Source organism: Poecilia reticulata, chromosome 16 (assembly GCF_904066995.2).
Source record: "Poecilia reticulata chromosome 16, P_reticulata-male-v2, whole genome shotgun sequence".
NCBI lineage: Eukaryota > Metazoa > Chordata > Actinopteri > Cyprinodontiformes > Poeciliidae > Poecilia > Poecilia reticulata.
In genome coordinates this window covers 29,797,434-29,813,809 of record NC_088845.1, presented here as the reverse complement: position 1 = coordinate 29,813,809, position 16,376 = coordinate 29,797,434, and the positions used below count along the sequence as shown (strand labels likewise).

General features: G+C 39.4%; 1 protein-coding gene across 2 annotated transcripts in view; it reads left to right on the top strand.

The window, feature by feature from the left end:
• The window catches only part of rnf144b (ring finger protein 144B), a 39,943-nt gene extending 23,923 nt beyond the window's left edge, over positions 1 to 16,020 (top strand). For both annotated transcript variants that reach the window (XM_008431794.2, XM_081597203.1), the window contains exons 5-8: positions 10,529 to 10,742; positions 12,984 to 13,113; positions 13,761 to 13,850; positions 15,079 to 16,020. In XM_008431794.2, the coding sequence (XP_008430016.1) occupies positions 10,529 to 10,742; positions 12,984 to 13,113; positions 13,761 to 13,850; positions 15,079 to 15,252 (608 nt within the window). In that variant the 3' untranslated portion in view covers positions 15,253 to 16,020. The remainder of the gene's footprint in view (positions 1 to 10,528; positions 10,743 to 12,983; positions 13,114 to 13,760; positions 13,851 to 15,078) is intronic.
• Positions 16,021 to 16,376: the final 356 nt, after the last annotated feature.

Below are 16,376 nucleotides of genomic sequence, written 5' to 3'. Positions count from 1 at the left end.
GTCACATTAGAACTTCATTATTACTACTGCACAGTGTGCTTTTCTTTTTTCTTCTTCTTTTTTTAAAGAAATAACTTTATTATCCGGAGTTGCACTGAAATGCCAGAACATAAACATGCTGTCATTTTAACATTTTATTTCATCTTTGTGCAGTTTTGCATTGATAGGTATTTTCCTAGAACCTACATAAAAGAACCACAGACAACGTATATGAATTTATGACTAAACTTCTGCAAGCAAAAGGAGAAGACTCTGTCAACTGCTTCTCAGAGCTGTTCACAGAGCGTTCTGCTTCTCTTTGGATACAGCTTGTCTTTTATTCTCAAACTTCAAAGAGGGAGGATAGGCAAGATAGACAGCAGAGGAAAAACAGCAAAGGTCGTAAAACATTTTACCTAAACAAAGCAAAGGTCGTAAAACAATTTAACATCTGGCCCCTGATCTGAGCCCGGTTCAAATCTCGGTCAAACTGTTTCACATGAAGATAACAGGCAGCTGTGACTTCCAGGTCAGTTCACACATACAGTTTAAACAAGAGAACACTTTAACCTGAAACAAAATGATAATACCAAAAAATCTCTAACATTCCCCCCTTTTTATCATTTTACCATGTGTGTAAACCCTATTCAAAAGCCAAGCATAGAAAAGAAAAGAAATAAAATAGAACCAATAAATGCAAGAATGTTTTTTTTTTTTTTTTTGTTCCCTAGTCTAAACATAAAAGTTACACAATGACTAAATTAATATAATGAATAAATGAAATGAACAAAAACAAAAGAAAGAAACAGCAAAATAAACCAAATGCAGGTGTCTCATCACTAGCACCACTTGTTTTCACATTTTCGGTGTAGGCGTCATAAAACATTTGATTCCATCTGTTTATTAGTTACAGGACATCGTCATACATTTTTTTTTTTTCATCTTCATCTCTCCGAAGAGACATGTAATCTTCATCGGTGTCAGAGATTACCCTGACCATCTGATAGTTGATCATGGCTGTGTTAAATGTCTTTAGCATCATGCTACGAAGGCATGACATGATGCAAGTTGTAAACAGGCAAAAAAGAATCAACACAGTCAGAATTGGTGTAACAATCTTCAACAGTAAAGTCCACCACGGCCCAGACGTGAACCAAGACAGAAAGTCAAAAGGATGTGATCCTTTCGTAGCACCGTCTACACAATGTTTAAGTTCCTCCAGGCCATGTAGAGCATCAGAAATAGTTCCACCAGCTCCTGTTTCATCCGGAACAAATGTACAGCACGCTGGGCCAATGATTTTACAAACACCTCCCTGAGAGGCTGTGAGCAGGTCAAGCACAACACGATTTTGCAAAACCATGTTTCTCAGTTCAGTCAGCCCTCTCATGGAGCCGTCTGCCAGCCGGTGTGCGCTGTTGATGAGTTGCAGTAATCCATATCTGTTGATTTCAACGTGGTCCTGAACTTCTCCTAATCCAACTCCTGGGAACATGCTCTGCATGAACTTTTCACCTCCGGTCCAGATCTTGAATTTCCCATGGAACTCCAGTGTCCGTAGTGAGGCCTCTGGCATAACTGCATGCTTGGAGCGGGCAGCTAAGCTCCATTTCCTCACAAGAAGTACCAGTCTGCCATCACCCGTGAACCATAGTCTCCTGGCACTATGGCACTGCACAGCGTTGTCTCCTGTTTCCTCTTTGTCTTATGCGTGATGTTGAAACTCCTCTCCTGAAGCAAGTTGTCACAGTCTAGGTTGTCCTTCCAGACTTTGCAGTGTGGAGTCATCCTTTGACCCCTACAGGCGATGCAGTTGATGTAATCCGGTGTCGTTTCGCAGTAGGTGTAAACTCTGTTACACAAGTTCCAAGGTAACATCCCAAGAGAAACGTGTCCGTTGTTGAACACGCAGCTCCTCAGAGACCCGGGTTTAGCTCCTGCTAAAGAAATGGTCTCTGGTATTTTCCATGCGGTTAGTGGAAATGGAAATACGTCAGCATTAAAGGAACAGTTCATAGATCCAAAAAGTTCCTTCACGGCCTCCTATCTGAAGTAGAACAGAATAGTCATTTTTTCACCGTTTGCATCCCTTTGGCATGGGGACGCTGAGTCGTGGTTGTGTGCTCAGGCCATAGAGACACATCTATTTGTCATCCGTGATGTGTCCTACACGCAGACCTGAGTTGTGTGTGGCGATTGGCAGCTGCGCACACACATAGCAGTTCACAGCATGTCCCTCGTACGCGGTTCTATTCATTAGTTTCCACCACAGGTTGATGCTGCAGTCACAGCGCAGTAGAAGATCCATCTGGCATATGGAGTCCCCATTGCTGCTCGGTGCACAGAGATGTCAGAACCCCCAACCTAAAGACGGGGGAATCTTAAGCGTTTCTTCACCGGGTTTGAGACGAGCTACCCTAAAAAATAGCCCCCCTTTGAAGTCCGGCCTTCCTCCCTCCGCCTACTTAGGGGTTCAAACACTCTCTGCAGCTTGCAGTGACTCAGATGTATCCAGCTGGGTCTTTACGACTGTTGGTGTGGTCATCAGCACCTGGAAGGGTTCTTTTATGACCTTTATGTAGACCCAGTTTCCTGGCTGGATGGGGGTGGTTTTATTTATTTCCTGTAGAGGAGAACAGTCAGACGGCAGTAAATTTGCATTTAACACCTCTTTCTGTTTCAGGATCCTGATCATATAATCTACCAATGTTTGTTCTTCATCAGCTTTCTGTAAGTCTGGAGCAAACAGAGGCAATATGTAAGCTCTCCCATAAATTTTGTCAAAAGCAGGCTTTGCTGGAACTACTTCAACTCTTTTAGAAAAAGCATCAATCATCACCAAACAATATTTATGTGGTCCACTTTGTGTGAGTTCAATAAAGTCCATATGCATTGTTTGAAATGGATGAGGGTTTTGGGAAACTTCCTCTTCTTGGTCTAATGTTTCCTTGAGGATTGTTTCTGACACAAACTGGACATGCAGTACAAAATTTTTTTAAGTAAGAATTTAATCCATATGTGGTAAAATGCTGTTGTAGCATAGAGATCATCCCCCCTGTTGACACATGACAATGTCCATGTGTCAAAATTGCTGCCGCTCTAAATAGAGATTTTGGAAGGACCGACTTCTATTTACTGAAAAAATGTTATCATCATTCAGTGTCGCCCCTTTAGTTATCCACATTTGTTTTTCTGCGTTTGGAGCATTATCTTGCATGTCTTTTAACACAGCTTTGTCTATTACTTGAGGATCTTCTATCTGTATTGAGAAATTGTCTCCCCCATGCTTCCCAGTTGCAGCTTCCTTTGCTACTTTATCAGCTAATCTATTGCCATTTGAAACCTCATCCTGTTCCGTGGTGTGCGCTGCACACTTACAAACTGCTAGTTCAGCTGGTAAATGTATGGCCTGCAAAAGATTCTTAAGCAAGGATGCATGGGTGACTGGTTTCCCTGTAGATGTTATCAAATTCATCAAAGCATAACTCTTTCTAAATAAAAATGACCATCCTGAAATTAAACCAAAACCTCAAATCCTCTAATTTTCCATTTCTTTTTGAATTTATTGACTATCAATCAAATTTGGATTAAAATGTTCTAGACTGAAGTCTAGAAAATGTTGCTTTTAATCACAATCATCAGGTTTTAGTAGCCGTTTACAAGGTTGCTTAAAGTCTCAGACTTTCCCTTAACCTCGCATTTCAGACAAGTTAACAATGTAAGTTTTTATATAAAAAATTAAATGGTCAATAATTTTATCCGTTACTCAACTTAGCAGAAAAATTTCTCTCGTCTCAAAATAATTGTCATTCATCCCAATATAAAACACACAAACACAATCCCAATCAATTTATAGATTCTTTATATAATTAAACTCTAAGTTAAGCGTTTCAGTTAAATGCAAAGAAATACTCCATAGTATTTCAACACTGCAATATCAATTAAGTTCAACACTTAGATATGTTTAATTTAGTTCCAAACTTGTATATTTATTTCAAAGAAAATAAAACATTTGCAAATCATTATTAGTTTTGAATCTAAGAATTTTAGTTGGTGTAATTTAGCCGTATCACACTCAGTTTTTTTTTTCTTAACTTTTAACCATTACAGTTTTTTCCTTCACAGTTTCCCAATCTATGGCTCGTGGGCCCTAAGAGGATCACTGGTCCTGCTGTTAAGGACTGAGTTAATGGGTACAAAATGGACGATTTTGTTTAACATTGTACCTAAAAACCTTCAAAATGTTCTTTTCTAAATAGATAATTCCTATATGCAAACAGGATTAGTAAGCACATTCTCTTATCACAGCGGTGTGTGTATTACTTATCTGCATTTCTCCTTTCTGTCTTGCTTCTCGCTTCCCCCTCCTGCTGCTAGCGTCACTGCAGCTGGTCCTCCCTCTGTCTCTTCTCCAGCTCCCTGTCAGTCCAACTGGCTCTGGTGTTGGATTATTTATAAGTTGTCCAGACCGTCCCTTTGTCCACCAATGAAACAAGCGGCAAACAGTTCAGTTTGCTTTCTTTTTCCAAACGTCTAGCAGGACTCCATACAGTAGTTTTGCTGCATGGCAGTTCCCAGATGTCAAGGAATTAGGACCAGTGGACACTTTATTGCCTTCAGTGTCCAGTTGGTAGAAATCGTCCTGTCCTTTTTCGCTTCTTTATCAACTGGCTGGTGATAAAGGAGGGAGTCATCTGATTGGCAGGACAGATCTGAGCTGAGGTCAGAGGTCAGACGCAGCGCAGCGAGGCTCAGACAGAGGAAAAGGAAAGAAGCAAATAAGAGTCAATTATAACTTTCTTTACTTTTCATCGTATAGCTTTTAGCCACTTATTATCCAACTTTTTAAGAAGTCATAAACCATTTCCTTATTCAAACACATATAAACATGAAACATGTTAAAAGCTGTAGTCTCTTTCATCATGTTCACCATTAACTTGTAAAATGTAGAATGTAAGTTTAAGTTAACTTCATCTAAGACACGTCTCACCAGAGAACAATGGATTTCTCTAAATTTGTTGATCTCAGTGCTGCAGACTGTGAAGTCAGCGGGCAGCCCTCCTCTCAAGGCCTAAGAGAGTTTACGAGGCTGGTTTAATGTCCAGGTCGGTACCTTACTCTGACCGCTGACCCCTCCAGATAGACAGCTAAGAATCATTTCACCAATTTGGTGTTATAATATTACACAATACATTAAACATTGTTCTCTGAGGACAATTTTATTATTTAGTTTTATTTTTCCTGCTTCTCCTCCTTCATGATTCCACTTTTAGCATACAAAGAAGTTGTTCCCATGTTGTTATTTCAGTGAGACCTCTCTTTACTGGTTTTTCTTTAAAGGTGTAGGAAGCTCAAAAAGAAAAACAAAACAAACATCAGTATTTCTTAAAACAAATTATTTCTCACTTGTGAGGTTTAAACCTAACATTAGTAGCATTAAAAATTATTTTGCATACGTTGATTTCTTACAGGAATTCAATTTCTTTTATGGTTTTACTTAACGTCTTAAACTGCATGCACATGTCTCTAGCATTTCATCAATTTGGACTGGGGGTTTGTGTTTTTGGGGTGTGGTAGAGTCTGATCATGCTGAAGATTTCTCCTATTTGTGGTCTCCTCACTCCACCACCCCTCTTGTCGCCCCGTGCAACATTCTTTGAAGCGCAGTTTCTTGCCCAGTGACCAATATTGCCACAAATCCAGCAGCCTTTTGAATACCGTGGTTTTTGTGGGGTGTTATTTTGGGGTCGTCGCCTATCGTGACCTCCTCTGCCTCTGTCTCTTCCACGGCCTTTTGTCCGGTCGTTGGAAAAGGCAGAGGTATATAAACCTCCAAATTTCTCCAGGTGAAAAACATCTGATCCTTTCACAGCTTTCCTGACCTCTTCTAAGGTACAGGGTCTAAAGATATATAAGTTTTGTGTCCCTTCCTTTAGGGAAGGATACAGTCGTGTTGCTGGAACAGCAGCGGCTGATACTGGGGCAGACGGAGCTGCTGAAGCAGCCAGGGGAGAGGTGGCTGCAGGAGCTTGCTCTCCTTGCACCGCTACAGCATTCCGTGTGCTTGGAATTACTTTATTTTCTTCCTATTTTTCTATAATTAAGTTTTTAGATTCATTTAACCATAATTTAGCACACCTCAGCTCATTCTCCTTTTTAGATTTTTTTTTTTTTATTCCCATTTTCTTTCTACACTACTCTCCAAAATTCCCACAATTGTTTGCCATTGATCAATTTTTAGCTTTCCATCTATTTTATATTTCTTTCTCCATTTTTTCATGTGTACAGTGCTACCAGGAAACCTGGACAGCATGTACTTTTCATCCCCATCGGCGCCCTTACCGAGTGATGAATTACAAGAATGTTTATTTCCCATATTTAAAACACTTGCAATTTCAGCTTAAAAATATTATTTATTTGAAATTATTTAAATTTGGTCCAGGTTCGTTGACTCCTAGGGAGTCCTATGAACTGGAGATCTTTTCAGTGGGTCAGCAATTAAAATACCTTGTTGTGGTATTCCCCGCTTCGACTCTTTCGAGTGGGAGAATCTTGCCTATTGCATCCACAAGAGGTTTGCTGTTTAATTCCACTGTTTTATATGAGGTAAAATACAGAGCGGTATTTAAACCTCCAATCACTCTCACACACACAAAGCAGCAGTAGCAAACCAGCAATATAAGCACAGTAATGACTACGATTTAGCGCAACATTATCTGTTTTTGCCTTGTCAGATAACTCAGCACCAGTGATATTTTACCCATCAAAAAATCAAAACCACACAGCAATGACAAGCTTCCTATCCGCCTGAGGACTTGCCCTTATGGGGTCTCCTCGAACAGAGTTTTAGCAGAGCGACATTTAACAAGGGAACTCAGACCTCAGAGTTTTAGCAGAGCGACATTTAACAAGGGAACTCAGACCTCAGAGTTTTAGCAGAGCGACATTTAACAAGGGAACTCAGACCTCAGAGTTTTAGCAGAGCGACATTTAACAAGGGAACTCAGACCTCAGAGTTTTAGCAGAGCGACATTTAACAAGGGAACTCAGACCTCAGAGTTTTAGCAGAGCGAAATCATACAAGGATTCTCAGACCTTAGAGTTTTAGCAGAGCGACATCATACAAGGATTCTCAAACCACAGAGTTTTAGCAGAGCGACATCATACAAGGATTCTCAAACCACAGAGTTTTAGCAGAGCGACATCATACAAGGATTCTCAGACCTCAGAGTTTTAGCAGAGCGACATCATACAAGGATTCTCAAACCACAGAGTTTTAGCAGAGCGACATCATACAAGGGAACTCAAACCACTAAAATAGCCATTTTAAAATTCACCTACGTTTCTGTAGTTTTCGGGTTGTCCAGTCGGATCTCGTCATTCCGCCGTTGGCAGACAAAGTCGGACATGTGTCGCTGGCCCAGCGAAGAATTCTACTTCCTGGGTCTTTCTTTCCAGGTCCAATTGACTCTGGCCATGCATGGATTCAGCGCGCCTTCCTCTGCCTGACAGCGGTCGGTATGAGAGATCCCGGGTTTCGGCACCAAAATGATAGGTATTTTCCTAGAACCTACATAAAAGAACCACAGACAACGTATATGAATTTATGACTAAACTTCTGCAAGCAAAAGGAGAAGACTCTGTCAACTGCTTCTCAGAGCTGTTCACAGAGCGTTCTGCTTCTCTTTGGATACAGCTTGTCTTTTATTCTCAAACTTCAAAGAGGGAGGATAGGCAAGATAGACAGCAGAGGAAAAACAGCAAAGGTCGTAAAACATTTTACCTAAACAAAGCAAAGGTCGTAAAACAATTTAACATCTGGCCCCTGATCTGAGCCCGGTTCAAATCTCGGTCAAACTGTTTCACATGAAGATAACAGGCAGCTGTGACTTCCAGGTCAGTTCACACATACAGTTTAAACAAGAGAACACTTTAACCTGAAACAAAATGATAATACCAAAAAATCTCTAACAGCATAAAGATGAAATAATAATAATAATAATAATAATAATAATAATAATAATAATAATAATAATAATAATAATAATTTTGCCCACTCTGTGAACTTCTTTGAAAAGTGAGACTGTTCACATAACTTTCTACTGACATTTATGATTTGCAAGCCAAGAACAGTTTGTGATGCAGGTGTATTTTGCTCCTTTCCAGCTGTACGGTAACAGTACGCTGTGGAGCCAATAACTGGTATTGTTTACTCTTGCTGCGGATCATGAGACTCGAATTATTGGAAGCGAAACAAAGGTCAAAGTACTGGCTGCTGTGCTGCTTGGCTGCAACGACTCGCTTCATTATGATTCATAGTGAAAGCACAAACTGACATTCAAATATTTTTATTGCATTTTTTAATACACATGTGATCATGTGGCTTACATTTTCTTCTGAAATTATATTCAAAAGAATAAAGTGATTTTGTTTTGTTCTTGGTTAGCTCCAGTTTTGCTTCTTACTTCTCATTTTTTAGGTGCAGTTTTATTATAATTGTGGATATTGTAAACTTTGGATACTGTGTTTTTAGCCCAGTTGATCTGTCATTTCACACGTCGTTAAAAGTGTTAGCATTATTTTTATTCTCTTTCAATATTTTACCATTTCTTCAGATACAATGCTCGATGTCATGAAAGAATCGCAAAAAACTAAAATGCAAAAGATAAAATGTGATAAATTTCACAGCTATTATAAAACATGACATTTTGTTCAAGAGTAGATATTATAATAATAATAACATTATACAAATAAATAATATAAGATATTATTGAAAAGCCTAATTTATTTCACACACTTCATCATTAAATGAAACCCATTATATAGCTTACTTAAACACACACGGATGTTTGCCTTTATCTCTGTTAATTATGATTATTTTCCACTTACAGGTAATGAAAAAAGTAACATTTAGAACTTGAATATTATCAGACCAGTACAAAAATCTAATACATAAATATAACCTTGATGAAAAGTATTTTTAATATCACTATCTTACAAGTATTTTTGTCTTAGTACACTTTCTTCATTGATAACGTGGACAAAAACATCTTGTTAGTGGAAAATTCTGCCAGTGGAACTAGTACTTATCAATATTTAAGAATTATTTACTTAAAATAAGCTACTATATCTTGTTGAAAAGTTGCAGGTTAGTTTTGTAATTCAAAACTGGACAATAACTTTTTAAATGAATAAACAGAAGAAACTAAACAAAACTTTGGATACGAGTTTTTGTTTTCGCAGGGATTACGTTAATGGTATTTTTACTCTGACAAACGAGTCTCATCTGAAAGCATATACTAACTAATTTATTAAATATGACTGTAAATGCAGATACAATATGCTGCTGTATATTATCGTCATTATAGATAATTTATTTTTATATATTAATGAGTATTTCACTTTGCTCAAAACATCTAACACTTTGCTAAATAAAAAGAGAAGTTAGGTTCTGATTACAACAACTTTCTATTTAAGGTTTAACAGAATATCATACTGGACACCATAGCTAGCACTACTTCTGACTAGCTTCTGCTAGCAAACAATGTTGAATTCATCAGCATACATGTAGTTGTATTTTATAGAAAGATCTTCCAGATTCAAGTTAAAAGAGGACGTGTCTATAAACTTCTTTTGTATGAACTTTATTTAAAGCAAGACAAAATGCTCTTTGTCCAGAGACAACAACTGAAAAATAGCATTTTAGCTAATTCTGGCACGTTTACAGAAATGTTAATCGATATGCATTGTCTCTGCCCAATAAATAAATATGTTCCAAATTTATTCCACTTGGTCTAAGCTCATCTGATAACTTCATACATCAACTAAAAAAATGAAATATGGGGGCACTTCTCTGTTTTATAGTCCAGCAAACAGTTGCTAGCATGGGAATGCTAATGTGTTAGCATAGCTCCAAAGCGCCACTGTATTAAACAGGAGCTGCTAAACTGAAGCTTTTTATTTGTCCATTGTTACTTGTAACTGCTCAGCAATCGAAACTATCTAACAGGAGTATTTATTTACACTGACGTAATCCTCAAAGATTACAGAATACAACTGAAGACAAAGTCCAGCGCTGCTGGGTCACTGTCAGCTTTAAATCTGCAGCTTCACATGACCAGAGGGTTTAAATTCGACCTGATGGGGATTATTCACCCTTTAAAGTTCACTCAGGTTTGATCAATCTTTTGGTTCATTTTGTGAATGTTTTAGGGTTGTCTGGACAGGATGATCAGATCCCTTTGTTGTTGTAAAAGAAGGTTCAACATCAAACCTAACAGAACCCAACAAATATGTTTTATTGGAATGCAGCCACGCCAACTGCAGATATTAGTCTCAGCGATTCTTATTTTAGATTTTTTGATTCTTTCTTTGCAGTTTCCACAGTTTTCCCCATGTTTTTCCTGTGTTCTGCATTTATTCAGGAAATACAGTGGCAGCTTGTCCTGTAGCCGAGTTAATCTGTTTGGAAACAAGGGATGAAAATGTTAAAGAATATTTAGATTCTGTGTTTTATACATGATATTTTCCTGTCCGTATATCTCTCCAGGTGTGAAGCTGGACCCCAGCAAAGCATGGTGCCCGGTGCTTGAATGTCAGGCGGTGTGCAGTATGCAGGCGAGCACCGAGGGCCGGCCCGCCGCCGTGGCCTGCCCCGCCTGTCACACTGTCTTCTGCTCCAGCTGCAGGGGCCCCTGGCTGGAGGGCCACACCTGCCCTGAGGGCCAGCCCATGATGCTACCCCCGCTGTCTCCTGAAATCAGGTCAGAGCTATAAAGGTTGAAAAAGGTTATTATTTTGGAGAAAATCTAATCAACATTGATATTTCCACTAAATAAGAGGCAAAAAAAAGTTTGATAAAGGAAAAGCCTCTCAGACTCTGAGCCCGACAGCACCAAACTATTTTTTATATATTAGACAATTCATTTAATTTCACATAATTATCGCGGTAGAAGCCATTTGTTTGTTAAATACTTAATGAAAAATATATACCGTGTTTGACGTTTGTTGTGAATGATGTATACTAAGAGACTAACGGGATAATTAGTCCAAATTTGTTGTTTATTGAATGTTCAGAAACTACAGCGGCTGTGATTCGCCAAGACAAAGGTAAAACAACCTGAACAGGTGATTAACTCTAAACCACTGGCACCTTTTTACTCTCCATCTCCTTGTCATTTAAGCACACCCGTTGCCATGGCAACCTCCTGTGCGCCGACCAGAGATTGTTGAAAACATTCAGTCCGTTACGATATTAGGTTTTCAGCCGCTCCCCTCTCTTGCAGGTACTGCTTTCCCCGCTAAATCTTGTAGGGGTACGCAGTACCCTGCCGTACCCCCGTACTTTCACCCTTGGTTATAAGTGAAATAATCTGCCAATAATTTAGTTCTATTTTACCCACATTCAAGAATTATTGACTTAATAAAAGCTCCTATACATTTCTACAAAGTAACTTGAGAGTTAGTTTTGTCTAATTTCAGGTGTACTGAGATATTTGCAGTAGAAACTAGATAAAAATAAAAATGTTGTGTATTTGCAGTGTTTTGGGGGGTTACATGATTATGAAAACAAAAAATCTAAAAAAAAATCTGAAAAGTGAAGAGTGTGGTGGCATTTCTACGCGAAACAGCTTAAGCTAAATCTGACTGCTTTTTCCAGCACACTGAAAGTGTTAAAAAGATCATTTGTTTTTCCCTTGAGCCCAGCGACTGGACCTGTGCTGAATAAATCTATTATCTCAGCATCAATAGCTTGGTTTTCCTCAGCAGAACCTTCAGTGTGCTAGCGTACAGCTGCATAATCTGCCTCGCTGTGGCTGTGCCAGCCTGACTGATGTCATCAGGGAGCCACTGAGTTAAACTGGAATTTCATTGTCTCTGTGCCAAAGGGAGGAGGAAGAGGAGGCGAAGGCCTGGAGGGCACAGGGTGCGTTAGTTAGAGGCTGCAGTGAAGGCCGAGTGCTGAGGAAGATGAAGAAAGTGAAGGAAATTCCCCCACAGAGTTTAACTCAACAATGTCAGACTTCACTTAGACGCTTTGTTGTAAAACTCCTACATTTTTTAAAAATACTCCAGCATGCGTTTCTCCCTCCCCCTCCTCATTGTTTTATTTTTATATCCTGTATCTTTACAGCTCTACTGCTCGGGTTTCTTCCTCTTTAACTTCTAAATCCATAGTAATCAGAACAATGGCCGACCCGGCAGAGCGACGGACTCTGAAAGTCCTTCCCTGATTCTGCTGCTGTCCTCAACAATCACAGCGAGTCTCGACTCCTCCATAAATCCAGATTTCACTTTGTCACAGTAGTGCATGGTCCCAAAAAAGGAATACCAATTAATCGTGGTGAACCGAATATTGAAATGATCATGAACAAATTTAGTGATCGATTAATCGTTAACTGGAGAATGAAGACTCAAAAAAAGGGAATTTGCTGAAAGAACAACATAGTCAGAGCGATAATTAAGCCAAAGCGTTTAAAAAAGCATATCCATTTTGCATTTAAGATTTATAAAAATCTTTCGATGTAATTATGTTCTACATAAAATTCAAGTGGCAGTTTTAGATTCATCCATTTCAAATTCTGTTAAAAAAAAATCTATTCATCAACTTTTGCTAATCAGTTATTAATCAGTGAATCAAAACAATAATAATCAGCAGATCAGTAACACGCTGTGTTCAGTCCAGCAGAAAGTCCTGAGATTTTCACATGTTGATCTTAGAAGCTTGTTTTAGCTGCAGATTCATCCTTTACTACACTGAAAGAATGCTGCTGCTGCATATTAGGCAATAAAATTCAGTTTTTATTTGAAAAAAGATTCAAATTATCATTATTATTATTTATTATTTTTGGCATCATCTAATGTATTTCTAATGTATAGAACAACTTCTGTGGCTGAATGAAAAATGTGTAGAATGTGCTGTTTTTGTTGTTGTTGTTATCAAATTAATAGATTAATTATGACAGTAACGGTTATCTGTGTGTCTGACGCCTGGTTCTCCACAGCGACCCGGAGGAGTCCATCAAGCAGTGCCCCATGTGTGGCGTTTACATCGAGAGGAACCAGGGCTGTGCACAGATGCTCTGCAAGAGCTGCAAACACACCTTCTGCTGGTACTGCCTGCAGAATCTGGACGTGAGTGGCCACACACATGCACGCACACACACACTCACACCAAACAATCGCTGACATGGTTCCAGAGGTGGGTAGAGTACCCAAAGATTGTCCTCAGGTCAAAGTAGCGCTACTTCAACATATTTTTTACTCAAGTAAAAGTAAAAAGGTATGAAAAGAAAACTCAAGTACTAACTGGTGAACACATGAATCATCTAATATTCAAATCATCTTCAGACGGAGCAAAATATAGAGTTCTGTGGTATTTCAAAGACCAAAATGAATACAATTCGTGTAAATAATGTAATTGCAAAACAACATCAGGAAAAAGAAACATTTCTCCAAATCAAATTTATTTGAACTTAAAACTTATGAAACTTGGCAAAAACTGCCAGTGTGTGTTTGTGTCTGGTGAATTTTTGATTAAAACGAGTTTTAAAGTGACTCCAGTGGGTGCAGAATCCAGACATTTTACTCAAATCAGAGTAGCGATATTTCATAATAAAGTTACTCAAGTAAAAGTAAAAAGTACAGCGTAGCAAAAGGACCATTTTTGCCAAGAACGTACTCATGTAAACTGTGTAACTCTACCTAGTTCCTGCCCAGCTCTGCACAGTTCTGAACACACTCTTCTTTAACTGGTGCTTACGTCCCATGTTTCCCTGCAGGGGGACATCTTCCTGAGGCATTACGATAAGGGCCCCTGCAGAAACAAGCTGGGACACTCCAGGGCCTCTGTGATGTGGAACCGGACGCAGGTGAGCTCACACTGAGTTTCCTTCAGGTCATTGTTAGAGTGGATTAGCCTTCAGAGGCAGGAGTGTGAGCCGCCCAGGTTCTGAGCCTCCCCTCCCCTGGAATCATAACCCTTCTTCAGCTTTTATGGAGTTTGTTTCCGCTCTCTGTCAGAGACAAGTTCTCACCACAGAAATTGAAGCAGAGCAGTAAAATTTCCATGACGCAGTTCTCTTTATTTAGGAGCCAAAGAAGCACGGCTCTCGGCCCTCATCTATCAGATCCTACTTTTCTATCCAAACTCCGCCCTCCAGTCCTGCTCTCCCCTCTAAACTCCCTTCAGCTCTGAGCTTTGTTTTTTTTACCTGTACCCGTTTTGCTTCGACATGCAGGCCGCTGTGTTTATTCAACATGCTCTAAATTTAGATGCAACACCAATGACGACCCGGCTGACCAGAATATGTGATATATTTCCAACCTTCAGTTTTGTTACAGGAGACGTCAACATGATCTATCTCATGTTTTGTCACAAACTCCAGTATATTTTATCAGATTCTTATGTGACAAAGTAGAATATAAATGTGATTTTAAAAGGAAAATTATATACCAATATGAACATATTTTAACAAAATAAAATCTGAAAAGTGTGGCGTGCTTTTTTTTTTTAGAACCAATTTTGGCTCTAAAATAAGGGAAGCCCATATTGTATGGAAAGCATCTGTGAATATATGTTTTAAATCTATCCTCAGAAGTTCAATTGGGTTTAGGTCTGGACTCTGGACAACTCTGTCCTGATTAAAAAGCCTCAGTCTCAATGCTTTAGCCTCTAAGCTGTTTCATTATGCTCATGTTTACTAATTAGGTGGCGTGTTAAGGCAGCAACTTGCTGAGGTTTTTAAAGTGACACAGACCCAATTTCAAGATGCTAAAACAAAAAGTCAAATTTCTTTTAAGTTATATTTGATATATTCAGCGTTTTTATAACTGAAGGTTACATAGTTACCTGATTGTGCCATTAAAAGACAGTATGTACCTGGACAATACATAGCACTGCCCCTTTAAGAATTTTTTTTTTCTGAGAAAATGTCACCTAAAAGATCAAATAAAATAAAACCATCCATCTGCATCAACCACCTGTACTTGCAGTCCAGATTTGCTTCAATGTAGAACTGTGGTCAGGGGCCACAAAAAAATCCTTCAGACAAGTGGCACCCGCACCGCACTTTGATCACCCCTGTCTTTGTGGCCCAGGTGGTGGGCATCCTGGTGGGGGTCAGCATCATTGTCCTGGTGACGTCTCCGCTCCTCCTGCTGGCGTCGCCCTGCATCCTGTGCTGCATGTGCAAACCCTGCAGCAAGAAGAAGAAGAAGAAGAGGAAGAGAGACCCCGGCCTCCCAGAGCCCCCCTCCTCCTCCTCGTCATAGCAGCTTCAGCCCCCATGTGCCTGAACTGGGATGACTCCACTGGCCTCATGAACACCAGAAGGTGCAAACTGTTGGAAGAACTTTGGAAACAAACTTTTATTTTATTTTATTTTCTCTAAAGACTGCGGAGCCTTCAGCGGGCTGCCTTCATAAATAAATCACTGTTTCTGTGTAAATATGTGGAATCACCTTGCAGCGGTTACCGTGGCAGCCTGGAACTGGACGCCTGGGACTTGAATGTTTTCCTGCACAGGGCTCTTTTTTTTTTTCTTTCTGCAATGCTCCTCTGTACACACGCACACACACACACACGCGCGCGCAGACACACACATCCAGTTGAAAGTGCAAAGCCACCCTCATGTGCCAAACATCAACGATGCCAAACCAGAGGCGTTAAGGGCTCAGGTGCCTCTCTGCAGTGCCAGCTGCTCGGTCCGTTTCGTTTTGCCTTCCATTCTGCTGATTTATTATGCAAAAAAAAAAAAGACTGCAGTTGTAATCATGGGAGAAGTTTTAGGTGATATAAAAATGTTCTTAATGTGTCAAGGCAAATGGTGTAAGTGTGTATGGAGATGAGATGTAATAAGCAGGCGTTTCCACCTGACTTATGTTCCAGACCAAAGGCTGTAATATAAAACCTGTACTTTGCAAAAATGTGTTAATTTAATATTTATGATTTATCTGTCTGTTATGTCATTTCTACTTTTTCTGTTGATGTTTCAGCGTTTTCTAAATGCACCATTACAAATAAAAAAAAACTAAAAGTTGGATCTGACGGTTTTTCTCATTACGGGAGAGAAAATGGAAATACCTTCAACAGATTTACTTCCTGGGTTTGTTTTTAGTATTTATGTGCTGGGATAAGAAATCTGATCAGCTCAATCGTGAACACATGAACACACACACACACACGCACACACACACACACACACACACACACACACACAGGGAAAATTATAGCAATCAATTACCCTAATAGTCTCCTTCAGCTTTTGCAAGTCTACGGGTTGAAATTTAGCCAATTCTTCTGCACATTAACCTGGATCATCAGACTGGATGAAGAGCATTTGGGAAAATACATTTTTAAAGCTAGCCACAGATTCTCAGTTTTGGCTAGGTCTAGA